Here is a 20,052-nt window from a genome sequence, read left to right on the forward strand (position 1 = left end):
GTGACTGTAACAATATTTCCACACCCCTAGTTCAAAACATTTATTAACTTAAAATAATCCAGAAAATCAAGAAATAACAGTTTTGACATGGCTTGGCATTATATTTAACTTGCACATGTGTCAACCCACATCCCTGATAATCAACAATTTCCTATAAAATTCACTTGACTGACTAACATTCATACCATACAGGTGCCTTTACTCGATGAATAGGGCCACTAGCTGTACAGCTAACTGAGCTAACGGCAGCTACAGTTATCAGCAGTTAGCTGTCAGGTGTGACACTGCCCCCTATTTGTTTGGAGTATGAATTTGACAGTGGGGCAATTCTGCCAATTTCAAAAACTTTAAACTAATTTTTTTTCCAAGTCTTTTTTTTTTGTTTGTCACCTACTATTACCAAAGTCACAAATGGACTTCCATACTTACCCATGACCATGTTTTTCTGTAAAGCCAGGGTTTCCCATAGAGGATGCCTGGGGACTGTCAGAGCCATCCCATGCAAATTTGGTAGATGTTCATTTAAATATTATGAAATTTGCTTCCTGGTGTTAAAACAACACTTGATGTCTCCATGTCAATGCCCCGACAAATACAAAGCAGACCACTAGATTGTGAAGATTTTGTTAATGGAACGTTAATTTAGATCAGTCGAAATAAAAATAGAGTAGTGAACATCTTTTTTCGTGCCTTCAGAGACTTGTTTATACAGCAGCATTCATTAAAGCAGCACATCTGTTCCATCTGTTCCGTGAGACAGACCAGGATTAAAAAGACAGACTACGTTGCTTACAGTAAAGTGAGGACCTACAGACTCCAGTGTCAGGTGACATTACTTATGCTTTATTTCATGCTCAAGTGTCCTGGTCTGGGATCCCTCACTGACATAACCTGCCCAAGTTTCTTACTGTTTTGCTAATACACTTTTTTCTTTGCTTCTACCAACAGTTGGTATTCGGCGGTGTGAGGAAGCTTTTCTTTTTCCTCTTTGGCCTCCGTTTCATGTGGTTGCACACTGAACTTCTTCTATTTTTACTGTCACTAATCTTGTGATCTTAAATTAAATTTAGGTTTCACTGGAGATCAAGCATTTTCACAGTGTTGCATGATTTGAATTCTTAGGACTTACTCTTAATCTTTTCTTGATACCTTTAAAGCAGGCCTGTTCAAAGTGTGGTCCGTGGGCCAAATTTGGTCGACCATACGGTTTTATTTGGCCCGACAGATGTTTCTTATGAAAACGTTTTTAAATATTTATATTTTAAATGACTGTTTTTGTCATTTTTTTGTGAGGTAGAAGTGCTTAAATATTTGGGATCCCTCATTTTAAATATTTCTTTATGATCTAAGCATAGTGGATGGAGAGACCCATGTGATCTCGGGATCCGAGTGCCATTTTGCATCGATACAATAAAAATTAGTTTTTGCTTTTGGCCCACCAGTTTCAGTTTTAGCCCTCCAAGGGAAAATGCTTGGCCACCCCCACTTTAAAGGATAAGTTCACCCAAAAATAAAAATTCAGTCAATACTCATGTCCATGGAAAGTCAGGAGAAGTTTCGTAGTCCACAAAACATCTCTGGAGCTAACACTTTATGCATAGCAGCTATAGTAAAGATTTCAGCTTTAAAAAAAAAGTATAAATAACATCTTGTCAAATCAATTTGGGATCTTGGGGCTCCCTGAAGACTCGATGAGATGTGTGAAGCCATTTTGTTTTGTTGTTTTTTCACATTTTAAAACAAGTCCCCACCTGCTTCTGTATTTAAGGAGAACACTGCAATGCTGTTTTGCTGTGATGCTCCATCAGTATGGGGGTGAGTAGATAATGACCGAATCTTCATGTTTGCGGTGAATTTATCTTTCAAATGACTGTCTCTTTGTACTTTTAAATTTGATATGGTTACAAATTTCAACTCAAAATGGTTGTGTCATCAGTAACAAGAACATGTAGCAAGAACAAGCTACGTACTGCTGTCCAAACACTCGATACAGCCTCAGAGCGTTGACGGACAGAAGGCACATCTCCCCGCAACGCAGCCCACCAGCCACCAGGAGGGACCTCTGTGTGAGTGAACAACGCAGCAGGTAATAGTTGTCTCAGGAGGAACAGACTTCTGGGAGGTGGGGGCGGGCATGATAAAAGCCGTGGGAGTCCTAGTAAACAGGTGGCAGATGCAGCATGAGAGACGAAAGAGAAGAACAGCATAATTCGATACAAGCCCGCGGAGGGGGCACCAAGGAGGACGGCAGCCAACAACGAGGGAGGAATAGAGCAGATGCTACATGTAGGCGGAGGGCAGCGGAGGGTGGAGTAGGGGGGCAGCAGACAGTCAAGTCCCTCAGTGCTGCTACCTGTCATTTACTGTCTCAGTGAGCTTCCAAAATACAGCACACCCTATCTAAATATTTACCCTGACACATAAACCGAGAGAAAACATCAATTAAGGAGCAGGAAAGACGTCAACGTGCTGAGGCCCGATTAAAAAGCTGTCAAACATTTCAAGTTGTGAGTCTTTTACACAATAACCCAGAGGAAGCGATTCAACAAAAAACTTCATTTTATTTAAAAAGGAAAAGTGTTATTTGAGGGTACAATAAACATTCAGATGTGCTGGATGAAAAGCGTTGGCATCGACGGACAAAGAATACTGTTATGTTGTAAAGGAATGGTGTGCATGGGTTGAGCTGTGGCTTAAAAATAACATTTCTTTGCTTGTCTTGTTCTCTGGTGCTGTAGTCAAGCAAAAAGTTATAGGACAGCAAGGGAGGACCGGCACTTCCATCCGGATTTTAAATGTCTCTATTTCATATATCGCAGGGCTATACAGACAAATGGACGGAAACACATTTTTTCATTCTCTGTATATCCCTGTAATATATAAAATAGAGACATTTACGTATCCAGGCAGCTGTTCTCTGTGTGAGTCTTCCCTTGCTGTGCAGACAATAAAAAAAATGATTTGATTGCATTTAAATCAAAAGTGACATACATTACATTTTTTATAAAATAGGTGAATACATTCAGGGATTAAATGCATAATTCAAAAAACAATCTAAAATGTTCATAATGAAACTAAATAAATACTGGCACTGGAGGTGCTAAATGTCCCTTTGAAAGTGCAGCATTACACATTTTTTTCATAAATAACATAAATTATGTGCACACACAGCAGCTTCTACTCATATAAGTTGCGCCTTTTGACTGTTTCTGTCAACACGCTGGCTAATGCCTCCGATCTTCTCCTCCATCAGCAGCAGCATTATCTAATAGTGTTAAAACAAGCAGGAGCTCCAGCGCGGGATAAATTGCAACGGCTAATTAACACTTCATTAGCCAAGCTTGGAGACGTAGCTGTTGTTCTCTCCTATCGCAATACAATTACTGCTTCATGCAACTCGTCGACTAATGAGCTACTCAGCTGATCCCGGCGCTGCTGCGCGGATCGTCTTTCCTGCGGAGCATATGGCTTAAGGAGGTTAGTTTAACCTTACTGGTGTGTAGGCTATACTTACATACTGTTTAATATCTACTTACATGATATGGGGGATTCACTATTCATGGTGCATCCATGCTAAAAAGAGGTTTGGCTTTTTTGGTTGCAAGATGAAGTGTTTTATTAATGCTTGATATGTCACACTGTAGCCTGGCGTGTCGGCGTGGTTATGGCGTCGCAAAGTGGCATTATTGTAGTCGTCCTCCATGTTCCTCAGATGGCGGTGGCAAACAGAAAGATCTGGATGAGCGGCATGACCTTCAGGGTTGAAAGGTCGGCGAGGACGGCCTGCAGCGTGAGTGTAAAAAAAAACACAAATGAGATGTGTCTTTTAAATCCACACCCCTCCTGACCGCAGTCATCTCACCATGGCCCACGAGAAGGGCTCCAAAGCAAGCAAACCCCTCCCCCCGCCGTCTCAGGAGACATATTTCAAGATTTAAAAAAAGCACCCTACAGAACGCCGTGCATAATGATGATGCAGGATCCCAGGGAAGCGACAATCCTCGCTTGAGAGTACACCGCTCCCCGCTCTCTCCTTTTGGGATGGGTGGGAGATTAAATTTAGGGACCCTATCATGTTCAGAGACAAGGTTTTAAATTTCAACGCTGGGCCTGAGCGTCTAAATATAAGATAAGGAGCAGTATGTTATGATATCTCCTCTCTCCTCTGGGGCAGGTGGTAAATGAGCAAGCAAATAGTGCCGGCTAGCATCTTAGACGGGCGGATCAGCCTGTCGCCCCGGTGCGTCATATTGTAGTTCAACCCCCTCACCCTCAGGGGAAGGGGGGAGAACAGGGGGTGAGGCGAGTCATCGTATGATTTACTCCTGGTTTCAGGTCATATGATAGTGGGATCGCAGTATGGGAGCGGTACACAGTGCGAGCATGTGCGAGAATTACATGACTGGTTACTGTAACAATGCAACATGAGTGAGGGTGCAGACGCTAATAGAGGATGCACCCGTCTAGCTGCAGAATGAAGAACAGCAGCTCTGATGGGATATGGCGGCAGAGGAGTCGGGGAGGGTTGCCGGGGCGGGGTAAAGAGGGTGAGGGTTCTTCTTAAGTGTCCAGCCAGCCGTTTTTTTTCCAGACATGTGCATGCAGAAGACTAGGTTACTGGTACTGGCTGCTCATCAACAGCTATTTACAGCCTTCCAGGAGTATGTGAGGGCTACAGGCAGAGGACTGGCATAAGAGTTTCAGACACACACACACACACACACAAGTATAATGTGAGACAGACGTACCTCAGCTGAGGCCAGTGACGTCACTTCCATCAGGTTCTCGGCCCGGAAGGCAAACACAGCTGCCGCCAGGACTGGAGGAGGAGGGGGGTGTTAAGAGAGCGACGGACAAGAAATACAGAAGAAGTGAAGGATGGCATGTGGGGGAAAGAAGAGACTGGAATAAGAGAGAGAAAAGTGGCTGTCTCTTACCCGCGACTACCTCCAGTGAGTCATATCCCAGGATTCGGTCCCAGAGGAGAAGCAGCTGGTCGGTGGACAGATAGCCAGAAAAGGCCCGCACCATCCACTTAAAGGCGATACGCAGCCTGGGGACAAAAACATCCGTTTGTGTTCGACTCATTAAAGGAGGGCTGCCAGAGCGTGAGATCTACAATGAGGAAAAATAATACTCCGACAACTTTTAAATAACCACAGATATGTTTGGTTTTCTTGATTAGGAAACTGTAATCCAGTAATTCACCACAAGATGGCAGTAGCTCATTGCAAAAATAAGATGTGTGTCTGTGTGAAGTGTTTGCATGATTCTCACACTGTATTAATATATAGGCAGAAATACATAGACATAGAAATGATTTAGTTTTAATGATGTGAATAGAAATGGACAGAAATGCTGTATGAAAAGCAAGAATGGCTGTTTTATGGCTCTTTTATTCAAAATGAACAAATGACCTCTATGGACCTGGACAAGGTAGAGATGCTATCATAAAGACAACGTGACTCTGTGGACTAAAATCAATCTTACTGTAACTGCTTATGTCTGTTGGTGAATTACACTTAGGGCTTATGTCTGTAATTCTATAGTTTTGGTACGGCACCTTACTGATGGGCTGCACAGGACCCCAAAGACAAGAGGATGAAGCGGCGTGTACTCACGGCTGCGCCCCGATCTGTCGGAGGTGGTAGAAGAGCTGAGGCAGGTGGGTCTGGAGCAGCCGCTCGAACTGCAGGCACAAAGACACGATACCCTGCAGGAGCACGTGTGCATGAGACGTACGGACGTAAACACACAAACAGATTGATTTGCGTGTTTAAGCAGTCGTATACAAAAACCAGGGAGCTCACCGAGGGAGAGGAGGAGATGGAGTGCAATCTGAAGAAGTAGCGGATGTACATTTCCCTGAATACGCTGTACAGCTTGGACGGCTCGTTGTACAAGAAACACAAAGGTGCCACTGTGGGAAAAAAACACACACACACAAACACACACACACACACACACACACACACACTCAATGTTATACATTGATCTCGCAGGGTTCCTCCTACAAGTTTAGTATGAGAACTGAAGGTTAACAGGTGCAAAATGAACTCACCATACATTGAAAAGCCATGAAAAGGGATCACACCTGTTTAAACAAGTTGACACGCATGAACATTTATTAGACATAAGCAACAGATATTTTTGAGATAACAAAAAAAAAAACTATATAAGTAGTTTTGGAGAAGAAATTCAAACTAAGACTTTTAATATTCACAATATTAATGAGGTGATGATACAAACTCAGAAGGAAAATAAGGTCCCAGAACACTGTGTGAAGCTTGAAAGGCGGCAGGGTCCGCCACATATAAACAAAGTAAAACTGAATGAAAATGTGTTGTCCTTTAAGGTCAGTTTGTTTCTTCAGTTTATTCCGTCATGAAAACAAAGAGAATTTGTCCATTTTGTTTTCTCTTCTGATTAAAATGTCTTCCCCAAATCTACATAATGCCCCTTTAAAATATAAAATGTGATGTGAACGTGAGGGCTCACCGTTGGGAGGATAAACAACAGAACACCCCTCTTCTCCGACCTTCCCTGTTGAACACACCCAAACATCAACACATCAGTAACCAAGAATAACAGCATCTTGTGTGTGTGCGTCCTTATTACTGCTGTCATCTATGAGTGTGTGCGGACTCGTCGTGTAAGGTCGTCTGAGTGAAGAGGCACTCCCGCGATGATTGGGCGCGTGTGCCCTTGTTGAAGTGGACATCGTCTCACCTTGAATGTAGGATTTGGGTGGAGTGGCACTGTTGTATTTGAAGTGGTCCAAGACGGCCGTGTCCCGAGAGAAACACAGCAACACCTGGGAACACACACATTTGGTTTATTTGGATAAACTAGAGATAAGTGTAATTGATACTGGATTCGTTTTACAGTTTACAGATGCTCAAATGTTGTGATTTTGTAATAGTATCCAACGGAGACCGTGATTTATACACTTTTTCTTCTTTTTCCCTGATCCAGTGATGACCTTGAGCTGCAGTTCTTCCTCTTGAGGTAGAATGCTATTACCCAGCCCACCTGGAGCTATCATCCAGGATGTACTGAAGCAGGCGGTAACGGAGCCTTGAGTGGCTTCTTGTTTCACAAAATGACTGTATAAGTAGGAGCGCTTTCCATCACAGTCCCATTTCTGTGCCTTTTTCGAGGACAGATTTCATTTCCTACAGGCCACTTCAGATGAATTACATCGGGTGGAAAACTAATCTGTCAGGGCAAAAATGAGATCGGCAGCCATTTGTTCAAGACTACAAAAAGAGGATTATAGCATGTGTCTACACTGTCTTCTGTATGACCTTTAAGTGTACCTGCTGCGTATCTTTAGAAAACTTTTAGAAAGAGATGAAAGAAAGTAGATTAATTTAGTCTTTTTCCCCTTGATGTCACAGCTCAGTATGGGTTTTTATCTCTTTCGTGTAGTCTCAAAGACCAGAAAGGCATTTTACTTTGTATTAACTCTGTTATTCAGGGAACCTAATCAGTTGGGGACATATAAAAACATCTATATCGGTCAAGTATTTCACAATCAGTGACTCCTCTTCTAACATTTATGGGGAATTACTTCCTAAAAACTTCAACGCCACCTGCGTGAATCCACGCTCGCCCCACAGCGAGCGGATTCTTTCACTGCCTGGTAGTGAGTTTACCAGAAGCCAATATTGACAGTGATACTGGAGCTTTGTTCCTGCAACGCCTGTGTACTCATCGGCTGGTCACAGAGGAGCACGACATGTTAACAGCTGCTGAATAAACCGGTTGCCGAGTGTATATACAGGTTTATCGGCTGAGCGCAAAAGGCAAACAGATCAGCGACTACCAGAGAATAATAACAGCTCACATCCTCGTCTGTATAAATGTAAGTAAAGAGGAATGTTGTCCCGCAGAAACTGTTCTCTGAGTTTGAATGTTTAAGGAAGTCAAAGGATTATTCCTCTTAATTTGTATTTGTATTTGTTGGAGCACCAACTATTTTGATAATCGATTAATCGTTTCAGTCGTTTTTCAAGCAAAAATGCCAAATATCTGCTGGTTTCAGCTTCTTAAATGTAAGAATTTGCTGTTTTTTGTTGAAGTCGTCATTTTTCTCTGGAAAATTGAGGGAGCTATTTTTGTAATTACTTGACATCTTCAAAATAACTGTCAGATTAATCCATAATAAAAATAAACCTTTCCATTGCAGCCCCACTGCTTTGTGATATCACATATTTCCGAGCACCAGTAAGAAAGTTTCGGGAGGTTTGCTTATATTTTCCTGCCACTTTAAATAAACTCAAATCTAACTGCACCGAGATTGTGCTGAACATTAATAAATAATAACTGTTTTTCTCCCGAACTCTGCTTGTAACTGTGGCTCATTTAGTGGTGGATATATAGAGTTGATCCTACCTGATAGAGGAAATCCTCAAACACGAAGTAGTAGTCGTCATTACTGGCGGTGAGCTTCACATCCTGGAGGGCAGGGCAAACATCGAAGGGAAAACGTACAGTAAATGTTACGGCTATATGTTTCCAGATAACTTTAGTATCAAGGTTTATGTGAAGCGGGACAAATATTTTGGTGATGGGAGTCCTAAGTTTACCAGAAAAACCAAAGCTTTCAGTCGTTCATGGTTCACACGCCTTCTTGAAAATCAAATTCAAGGACTCGCAGACAACAAGTAAAAACAGAGAGAGGCTTGAATGTGGGAAAAAAAATATCCAAAGAACTTCAATTTCTATTCTTGTATGAAATATATAAACTCAGGCACTTGTGTCTATTTTCAAAAGCTTTCAAGGCCTTGATTTCTCCCCCCTAAAATTCACAAAGTTTCAAGGATTTCAAGGATTAGTGGGAACGCTGGTATTTGTTTTATAATTCACGGGTCCGTCTTGGCCATGCTGCTTCATAAACAGTGACAGTGTAGAGGAGTGTACCTTATAGATGAGGTTGTCCACCAGCAGGTCATGTTGGATGACTCCAGCCGTGAGCTGTTCATAATGCATCACGTCCTGAAACAGCAGAGAGCCCAACGTAAACTGCATGTGTGGTCTTGTTGATACATTAAATTGTTGACAAAATGTTTGTTTATGACTTGCTGTTAATCCTATAATGCAAGTTCCAGTGATAAATATGATAGGATAAATATCCGCCTTTACAAACGCTGCTAAATCGACTTTACGTGTTCTGACAGCGCCGACAGGGGGATTACACCAAACTTGACGGATGGCTATCATGTTTCCGACCACATGGTTAAACTCAAAGGTGTCTCCGGTTTGAGACGGCTTATCATAAATGAACCGAAGAACAGGCGAGAGGGTGGACGGAGCGATAAAAATGTCTTCTGTGACGGCTGTGAAGCGCCTTGGCAGCGATCAGCGTTGCGGAAGGATGTGAGGAGAACGGAAACAGGGATGGTCATTTTGACAGCTGAGGTAGAACATTGAAACGGTCACGGTGATGTGGACAGCATCAGTGGAGGAGACTTTAAATAGGTCTTGCTAAAAATTCATGATATATCTTGGACGTTAGGGTTGACTACTGCTGCAATTGTAAAGAAATCTACCTATAATGAGGCAAGATGGCACCCAAACTAAGGCATTCTGTGACAAAAGGATTATTTAGCAGTCAGCAGGTTACGTAATTTAGCACCAACTGGAACAAATACTGAGACGGTTCACATACTGTCCTGAGCCAACTCTGACTGTTTAATGTGTTTGCCCTTGCGCCATCCACAGCACATGCTAACACTCTGCAGGCCTCGGTCAGATCCCCGTAACTCTCCCTCAGAAATCAATCTTCCCATCACAAGCATTGTTTTATCGACTTGGCCTCAACCGGAGACTCTGGACTGCAGCGTTTACACAGCGCTTTGCCACACAGGCGGGCGGCTGCTCTGTTTGGGCTAACTGAGCTGAATCGCCAGCATTTGATTATCTTAGCATTTGTACACACGGGACAAGCCGCAGTGAGCTAAGATAAACAATCCAGGGGGCTAATACGCAGATTATATAGAGGCCGTAGGTCAGCTGGTGTCCCATATGTTGTTTTTTTACTATACAGTGTGAATCCAAACATACAAACGAACAATGCAGTCAGAATTCTCCACTGAAACAAAAACATACCCAGCCGCTAACTGTGAAAATGACTGCAGCCTCGTAGTAAACATACAGTTTGGGAATCACGGCAGCTGTGTGCGCATGCTGGCTGTGTCATAACACTGACAGCCATCGGCAGCATGTAAAGCGGCTGTGTGTTTGTGCGTGTGTGTGCATTTAGTACCTGTGGCTGGTTAGTAGAGTTAAGGATGAGGGCCCAGAGGTCCGCCCGGAGCCCAGTGGGACAGCCCTGCCTGCTGTACTGCTGCGCTGCCGCACTGTCCTGCTCCATAACCACTGGATATAAAAGAGACAAAAAGTTAGAGGGAACAATAGAAAGCAGTGCATGAGACATAAAGGCAGAAAGGAGCTGGAGCTAGGATTAGCTTATCTTAGCATAATGACTGCAAGCAGAGGGAAACGGCTAGCATGGCTCGGTGTGAAGGGTAATAAAAAAAAAATCCACCAGACAATTTCTCAGTTACTGTGTGGAGTCTCTGTTGCTTGCCTGGCAACCTCACCAGGAGACTCCAGGAAGTCATGCCAAGAAATACTCTGGCACAAACTTCACCTTGTAAAAACCACCACTTGTGCAAACAAACGAGACGTAACATTAATCAGTGAGCTTTACAGGCGCTCGTGGGTGGATTCTCTACCTTTGAACCAAGCCAGGCGAGCTGTTTCCCCTGTGATCAGTCAATATGCTAAGTGAGGCTAACCATCTCCTAATCGTAAAATCTCACTGGATTCTTCTTGCCAGTTCTTGCCATATCCAGTCTTCCATTACATTTTAAAGGTCCAGTCTGCAGGATTTATTGGCATCTGGCAGTGAGGACCAAGCACATTTTGTCCCACCCTCGTTTTCCCGCCCAGTTCCAGTGAATCTTCGAGTGATTATTAACTCATGAAATCATTAATTATGAATATTATATTCAATTTCTTCCCCTTAATCCCCCTACAAGCTACGTAGTCAACCTTTAAAGCTACACTTTGACCACAAAAAGTTTCATTCATATGCAGTAAAACATATCGTTGTTCAGTTCAATACACAGAGGGGTTTGACCAGTAGCTTACAGCGGCTAACGCAGACAAAAATGTGGTCAATTTTGTAGTTTAACTGACTTTATGACTCTATTTGTGCTGCTGCCACAGAGCATTTTAACATCCAGCATTATCCCATTACTGTCACTTGTGTAGTCTCACTTTGAAGACAAACTATAACGCTAAAAAAAAAAAAAAGACTGGAGGAAGACAGAATAAATCCTGAGCTTTGCCTTGCCAACCAAGAATGCATCTGACCAACAAGAATCAACAGAAATGGCCAGAATGACATAATGTGTACAAACGGCGGAGTCATCCAAACTGGGACCGGGCCAACTGAATCAGCTGAGAAAATGAACACCTGCACGACAACAAGCAGGCGGTACAATTCTTAAACTGGTAAGAGGTTTGTTTTTTTCCCAAGAAAACTTGGAAAGCGTGACCTCCATTAGAGCTAAACTAAAACATCCTTCAATGGGGACTACAAATATGTCTATTAAAAATCTAAGAGAGTGGGTGAGCCGCAGCATAGCATCCACGCTCAAATGTACACACAGGTTCACAATTTCATTCTGCCCCTTCAGAAAACTTATAAACAATAAAAAATCATAACGCAGACGTTCCCATAATGGTTAATTATTACATAACTTTCCTGAAAACACTCAACAATCTCTCCCACATGTCCACTCTACCCTAAATCTCTGTTGTGACAGTAGCCAAAAACACACGGCCCTTGACTTAAGGTGCTGGCCAGTCATAACATAAACAAACGCACTCCTCGGCTCTTAAATTTCCTATTCGAGCGCACTTAACACTTGGCCTGGAATACAACTCGCAGCTCGGCAGCCGACCGAGGGTGAAATAGTGGTCCACGGTCTTGTGGCTGTGTATATAAAATCGAGTTGGTGTTTTTAAGCTCCTTGTCGATTGATGTCTGATTGGTGTCCATTATAAGGTCGGTGTTTACGCCGGGTTCATAGCAGAGCAGTGAGATAAGAGTTAAAGCGCGTCTCAGGCCGATTAAGGCACCTGAGAGTGCGGAGGGAATATGCAGTCAGCAAGTGAATGTAACAACTCGATATATGATTAAATGTATCTTCAGAAAATCTTTACTCATCATAACTTTTTATAGCAGTGCCTATAATAAGTATTTGTCCCTCTCTTTCAGGTTTTTTTCTTAAAGAGAAGAGATGGATACGAATAGATTTTTTGATACTTACCTCCAGAAAGAGACTCTTTAAAGTAAAAATAAATCCAAATCTTTAATGGTCTAAATTAAGCACAATATGAAACTCAAAACTACATAACACACCGCAGATAGACAGAAGACAAGCTCATTGACTTAATATCAGGTTAAAGAGAGTCAATACTGATGAAATCCATGTTGCGTTGGGTGCTTGGGCCTTAATCTAGATCTACTCATAGAGTAAATGAGTCAATTAAAAGATTAGAAAAACAAAAAAAAGCATTTGCAGACAGTTAAACAATAAAAACACTAACCTTTTTTCCCGATTTGAACATACTCGTTTTCAAACAAGTCTGCGCAGGGATTAGAAAAAAAGAACAAAACAGACGCGTCAATGATCGTCTGGTAATGACTCAGTCTTTCAAGCTAATGTTATCAGTTTGATTTACAAACACAGAGACTGTGGATATGATTCTATTTCAAGCCTGAACACCAGACTGTAACAATGTCAATATCTGGACTTAACAGAGATACAGTTTGAGGAAACCCAGGCAGCCATGAGTCGCAGGAGAGAAACACAGGCTGATATGAGGGCCGGAGTGTTATACACACCGGTTAACCCCGCTGTTCATTCGGTAAACACATTCATTACAGAGTATTTCTGATTCATTACTGCCAAAATAAAAGGTTCGTTTTATCAGCTTTGAACGGGGCCAAGCTCACTGTTTCCAGTCCTTGTGTTCAAGGAGAATCCCGGGGGCCTGTGTTTCCATATTTTGGTGTGTAAAAGACGAGCTAGGTACAAAATGTTTTACAAACAGTCCAGAAGATCGCCTCAGCCAGCAGCCGCGACCAGGGCCTGCTGTCTTCCTCTAAAATACTCAATAACAAAAGGTCTATTTCTGTAGGAATCTTCTCTATAATGTTGTCAGGTGCTTATAATAACATCACAGCCTGTCAGTGGCAAAAACAAGCACCTTTAGTGGACGTACTTTGCCCCAAAGAATTAGACTGCAGCCATTAAAGCCCATGCCGTGGCTGCAGGCTAAGCTATCTACTGGACCAATTCCAAAACTATATGTACCTATTAGTCATTCACACCCCAAAATATGTAAACATAGGTTTAAAAATACCAGAATGCGCCTTTAAGCTAAGATAATCAGTCTCTAACTAAAGCTACACATTTATCGTACAGACATGAGAGTGGCATCAATCATCTGATCCTAACACTCGGAAAGAAAACAAACGGTCAAACAAAAGTCAAACTGTTCCTTCAGCTAAGACGGCCAAATGCTCTTTTCATATACCTGGATGGATGTGTGCGTGGTCATCAATCCCCAGCTGCCCTGTGGTCAGATTCAGCTCTGAGTAAGCCCGTCTCTGAGAGTTTAACACGAAAAAACACCACAAGATATCAACAGTTTAATATCCATCTATTGCGCATTTCCTGAAGTGGCTTAATAGGACATGCTGTTATATGCATTGAGGTCAATAATGGACAAAACACCTGCAGATAGACACGCACACACATGAGCAGTCACAATGGCTCCCTACCAGCTGTGGGATGTCCCTGACATTAAGGGGAACCTGGATGAGACCCCAGTGGCTCCTGACGCTGACGTCCTCGCTGCTGTCGTGATTCGGGTTCCTCAGGCTGATTAACACCTGTGTAGAATAACGCAGGATAACAAGGTACACTTTTCTTACTTAAATCTCCAGCTCACCCTGTAAACTCTGACGTGCAAGAACTCTGCTTACCTCCAGAAAGTCTTTGGGTGCGTAGACAGGCCTAAAGCGACTTAAATCTGCAGAGATACAAAGACTTTTATGTATCTTAGCCGATCCCAGCTGCTACATGTACACCATGTTTACATATGCAATTTCAAAACAGATTTAACAGCTGTAAAACCTAGACTACACAAATGAATCCAACCATACAGTCAATCTCATCAACTTGAACTTGAATACACTTCATCTGTGACGCAGTCGGAGCTGGCCGCTTCTGCAAAAGTCAAAAGACCAGCAAAGGCTTCAAGTGGGACTTCATCCACCGTCTTTATGACGCGGCAGTAAATTCAAGTGCCGTGTCGTCCGCCAAACGAGGGCACATTAAGGTTTTGGACGGAAGGAGGGGTGCTGCTCGTTATCGCAGCTCCGTCCAAGGAGTCTGGACAGCTTCTATACTCGCAGTCCAAAGTGTTTATAGCCGGGGGACGGCACATCCTAAATGTTAGTATACGCCACTGAGCTGTGATAGCGTTGTTAGGACACGGGATTCTTTGTCAACGTACTGCCGAATGTACTGAAATGGGGACGGTTTTCAAGGTGAAGTATGCGAAACAATAGAGAATAGATATCTTCAAAAATAAAATAGAAATATTCTGCATGCATTCCTCTTATAAAATGTCCTTTAACATATGTTTGAGTCTGGAAAACACACTAAATACTGGTCAGATGTTGCCCAGTCAAACTCAGTCTCTAAGCGAGCTTTCCCTGGATAAATACCAGTTAAGAAACAAGCTCGGAAGTGGTAGATCTGTATCAGAGATGTGTTAATACGCCAATGTCTGAAAGATGTACCAGCGTACACACACATCAACAGTAATCTTTCATAAAAGGCAGACCGCTCGGGGGCCAAACCCCTGGGTAATGTCTTCAGACCTGGTTCATCGGTGCCCATCTCGTTCCATTTGTTGGTGAGCTCCCTCTGCTCCCCTGCGGGCCTCTGCGGAGCGGGGGCGGAAAGAGAGAGGACTTCAACAAAGCGTACGGCTAAAACAGGAGCAATCTTGAAATCGTCATGTCGGAAAATATGGTTCTGTGGTCATAAATTTGCATTCTGTGTACAAATAAACAGATTCAGAACAGCAGCGCCTGTTTATCGTCAGCGTACAGCTGCAGAGTCATTGCTGAACTAGCTCTCGGCTATTGTTAAACCCAACCACGATGGTAATAAGATGCACTGTACTCAAAGAGAAGCCAGAGAATGTGAATAGCTGTTGTAATTATGCTACGTTAGCTGTGATTGACAATATTTTAGCTACCATGCGAGCCAGAGGCACTTCGAGCTCTGTGCTCATGCTGTTCAGGCTTTTGAGGACGCGCTTCTCCCAGCTGGCCTGTGTAACAGAGCACACACACATACAAATAAACACACACAGAAACATTTGGGCTTCAGATACCTTGTGTCAAATACGTCTACGTCTTTGAATTTGGCAGGCAAAAAAAAAAAACGAGTCACAGAGGTAGAAGTGAGGAGTGATGGAGATGAGAGTGGACAGACTGACCTGTGCCTTGCGCATGTAGGCCAGCGGCTCTTTGAGATGCTCTGGAGGAGCCGCGGGATGGCTCGGGGGCAGCTGGCTAGAATAAGCAAACACAAGAGCAGAGGGGCGAGGAGCGTTGTGGTACAACACAAGAAGGTTGATCAAGTAAATACAGCAAAAAAAAACAGCTGCTGTGTTTTCACAAAAAGACTGACAGCTTTGAGGGACTGAAGCCACTATGAACACAAACAACACGTCGTTCAGAGAGGACTGCGTTCAAGTGCTTGAGAGAAGTGAGCTGTCAAACAAAAGGGCTAATAAAATGTTGAGGTTTTTCTTACAAACAGGCCCTGCACATGGAGCCCAGATGAGTCAGAGCAATCGCCTCGCGTCTTTTCCCCCTCGTGCTCACACTGAATGACTCAAGGTCTCAGTGCGTTAAACAACGTTCAACCTAATCTAAACACCTATAAGAGCACATAGGGCTGACTAATGGCCGAGGAGGCATCAGTCAGTGTTATATGTCGTCCTTTAAAAGCAAAGCATTAAGTGTCCCATGTTGCGGTCTGAGCCTCGAGAGTCAACGAGGGGATGTTACCCTCAAAGGTAATAGAGGACACTTATCACGGCTGTTTATTGAAGTTCAAAGAGTTCTCAACTTATTTAGCCGATTGGTTTAAAGATTAGTAAAGAGACCATAAAGGGAACTTACATCTGGATATTATCGGCTGATACTCACCTAACACAGATTTATCAGTATCACGGTATGTGCTGCCCAGTTTGGCAGATTTTTTAGACATTTTAATGCTTTGAGTCATTTATAATCATTAAATTCCCACTTATGTTTACTGTTTCAGTACACTGATGTCATTTTAGATGATAAAAAGGTTATTGTTAAACTGTTAAATATCCTGCTTCAGTTGAATACCTTCGTCGTAAGTGTTCGATAACATTGGTATCAGCATCAGCCCGAAAATTTAAGTACATGCAGTAAGTCGGAGTTAACATTTAAAGCCAATAATACTGACAGGAGGGACAAAATCAAGGCATATACCACCTTTACAACTGCACGTTTACCTCTTCATAAGCTTTATCCTAATTCTTACACACATATCCTCAGCCTGTGTGCAAGTAATAAATCATTCTTTAATAATAAAACTTCATTTTTGTATGACAATGCTTCACCTCAATACATATAAACTGTATTTGAATGAATTAGGGAGTGTCATTCTGCATAATCAACTTTAGAAGCACTTGTCTATCACTCACAGGCTCTGAAAGCTCTTGATATGAGTGTATATAAATGTATGTGAGCTAGTTTTTCTATTCTATCATTATAATGAAGTACTGCATTGCTGCAGAGATACCCTGGCCCTCAGATCTTCAACTCTAGATGTAAGGAAACATGTTTGTCTAGTACAGAGACCCTGACAAGTATCATCCTATTGTGATTTTAACAGTTTTTGTCAGTGAAAATGAAAAGGGTGATGCAAAAATGATCATTCACACTCATCGTGCCACATGTAACTATCATAATAGGTGTCAAAATGACGGAGTATGGTGCTTTTACCATAGTATGCAGCCCTGATTTAGATGTAAGAATAATAAAAGGACCAAGAGGATAAGTATTAAGTGTTGATGAGGGGGTGGAGAGCTCTGTGCTGCCAAGTGGGTGACAGCATCTGTTACATCTGTGGGCAGTTAAGTGTCAAACAGATGAATCTTCACGCCACTCTTTTTGTATTCGTGCACAACTTTATGATTCAGGCTGAAAGCATGGGTGTGCTTTTAAATGAAAAATTAACAATATCCTGAGGTGCTTAAATGTGTCACATCATTTAAACACACCAGACAGAAGCATTAGGCTTCTGTTCAGGAGTGCTTTCCATTGACTTAATCAAGGTTCGGTTCATTTGCTTCATATCTAACAAGCTAGCCACTCCAGTAAAGGACAATTTACACATTTTATGAGCTTTATAGCTGCCTAAGCTTCTCTTTCTCTCCTACTGGGTCCTGAAATATGCACTTAAAGTTCCTGAGTGTGTTTACAGATTTGGACAATGCAAGTTAAATGAATAATGAGAATTTAAAGCATCATTTGCACACATCTTTTTGTTGTTTATTCATGCTAGTGCTTCGCATTAAATTCAATGTAACTTACACATGCAGTTCTCTGTACACTGCATTCTGCAGCTTTCTCTCCCAGCCTAAAAAACAATGAAAGAAAATCAATACATCATTTTTATTACAACCGGAAGTGAGGTGTGCCAGTGTGTGTGTGTGTGTGTGTGTGTGTGTGCGTTACAGATGCTGTAAATATTGTGCCCACCTGATGTTTTGAGAAAACTGCGCACATCCTCTTTAAGAGACTCCAATTTTATCTCAGGTTGATGTAAACACTCCTAAATAACACGTGGAGAAGAATGAAATGAAGCTGTTATAGTTTAAAGTATATAAAAGATAAAAATAAATAAATAAACTAGAAGCAGGAATTCAACTCTGAGATTGACAGCAACCTGCTCCGCATCGTTAGCCACATGCTAGCTGCCTGTACTCACTTTGGCTTGTCTCTCTATCTGAGAGTGTAAATGGCTTCCTTTCAGCCGCTGGACGATGTGAGCGATGGTCAGAGACAACTCGGTGCCCTCGTCCATCCTCCTTGTCAGTTCGGCGCTTAGTTTTGCGTGTGAGACGGCACAGTTTGATGTTTTGTACGCTAGTAGCATCCGGCGATGCGGCAGCCGCCCCCTGCAGAGGTTACTTAGCAACTGAGGACGGAGGGTCTGGGGGGAAACAAGAGCCGGAGACTTTGGTTCCGAGCTGAAAATCTGTTCCGACGGTACACCAGAGCAACAAAACACCAGTGTAACAAATGTTTGTATCATGTGTTTTTTTGATATTACAAATCAACGTTTGAATTTTACACATTAAATTACATTTAAGCCCTCTTTGTACATGATAAACACCAGTGGTGGTGGGGTTGTAGCTAAGTAGACTACATTTACTCAAGTATTGTACTTAAAGGTGCACTATGTAGTTTTGGTAAAGAAATTTTAATCAGAAGATTTTTTTTTTAATGACCCAACAAACTAAATAAACAAACTCTTTTTGTTTTCATGGCTGAATAAACTGAATAAAATAAATATCTATGAGTTTGTTTTATTACCTCATTAATATTGTGAATGTTAAAATTGTGACTTTGAATTTCTCCACTTCAACAAGGACACACGCACCCAGTCATCACATGAGCTCACAGGAGTGCCTCTTCACTCAGATGACCTTACATAACGAGCCTGCACACACTCATAGATGACAGTAGTAATAAGGACGCACACACACAAGATGCTGTTATTCTTGGTAACTGATGTGTGTGTGTGTCTAACAGAGACGGTCAGAGACGAGTGTGCTGTTGTTTACCCTCCCAACAGTGAGCCCTCACATTCACATCATATTTTATATTTTAAGGAGCATTATGTAGATTTGGGGAAGACATTTAAATCAGAAGAGAAAGATCTTCATTGACTGATTTTTTTGTAAGCCCAAACAAACTGAATAAACACGCTCTCTATTTCATGCCTGAATAAACAAGCTGACCTTAAAGGACAACACAATTTCATAATGTTTTACTATGTTTATATGTGGCGGACCCTGCCAACTTTCTAGCTTCAAACAGTGTTCTGGGGACCTAGAACACTGTTTATCTATTCTGGTAGCCAGTCCAACATAATCCAAGTCTCAAGAAGCCCCGAGGTCCCAAATTGCTTTAAAAAAAAAAAACTGTCTAACTGCTGCTATAAAATAATGTCTTTTAAGAAATCAATATGGGATTGTTAAATATAATGCATGGTTACAGATGAAACTGACCAACTAGATCTGCCCCATCCCTTTCCAAAACTACCATGCTACTTGTTCCTCAAACTCCCAGTCTGGACAGCTAGCTGCACGGCTAACTGAGCTAAGAAGCTAACGACAGCTACAATTAGCGACAATCAGCAGTTACTCTGGAGAGATGCTGCCCCCAATTTATTGTGAGTATGAATTTGACAGGAGGCCAATTCTTACATATTGCACCTTTAAGTAAAGACTCAATACAATTCAGGTTATGGACACTGTTGTGTTAAGTGATGTAAACTGAGCTGAATTGGGTTTGAGGTTTATTTTGTGATGCAACTTCCACCTAGTTTTTCACACAATGGGCCAGTCATCTCTTGCTCTGATCAATAACAGGTCACAACAAGCTCCTGCAGGGATGTTCACTGCAGCTCAACACATGACTGATTCCCAAATATTGGAGCAAGGCTCTCCACCCATCACAACAATTACAGCACGGAGTCAACGTGCCTCCACATCGCTGCTGACATGCTCCCATGAAATGCCACGGCGAGCAATATCATGCTTTGAAATGGGTCAGGGGGACTGTGGACATGGATAGCCTACAGAGCCCTGGTGGCATGTTTAAATACATTTCACTCC

The 20,052-nt window shown here is 42.3% G+C and overlaps 1 protein-coding gene across 2 annotated transcripts; it reads right to left on the minus strand.

Moving 5' to 3' along the window:
- Positions 1-2,541: 2,541 nt before the first annotated feature.
- Positions 2,542-18,353, minus strand: tbc1d19 (TBC1 domain family, member 19). 2 transcript variants are annotated; one of them, XM_084343935.1, is made up of 21 exons: positions 18,138-18,352; positions 17,909-17,981; positions 17,741-17,786; positions 15,601-15,676; positions 15,358-15,432; positions 14,975-15,038; positions 14,072-14,118; positions 13,868-13,978; positions 13,621-13,693; positions 12,628-12,666; positions 10,271-10,383; positions 8,926-9,000; positions 8,398-8,460; positions 6,730-6,814; positions 6,499-6,543; positions 6,062-6,094; positions 5,811-5,920; positions 5,622-5,713; positions 4,938-5,053; positions 4,749-4,819; positions 2,542-3,783 (listed from the first exon to the last, which is right to left on the minus strand). In XM_084343935.1, the coding sequence occupies exons 1-21, from the start codon at positions 18,303-18,305 to the stop codon at positions 3,709-3,711; spliced, it is 1,650 nt and encodes a 549-aa protein (XP_084200061.1). In that variant the 5' UTR covers positions 18,306-18,352; the 3' UTR covers positions 2,542-3,708. The 2 variants fall into 2 exon arrangements, with proteins under 2 accessions (XP_084200061.1, XP_084200060.1); XM_084343934.1 differs by having other exon boundaries at positions 5,811-6,094; positions 18,138-18,353.
- Between the last annotated feature and the right edge of the window lie 1,699 nt (positions 18,354-20,052).

This window comes from Pagrus pagrus (assembly GCF_965226575.1).
Source record: "Pagrus pagrus genome assembly, chromosome: 22".
In the NCBI taxonomy this organism is placed as follows: Eukaryota; Metazoa; Chordata; class Actinopteri; order Spariformes; family Sparidae; genus Pagrus; species Pagrus pagrus.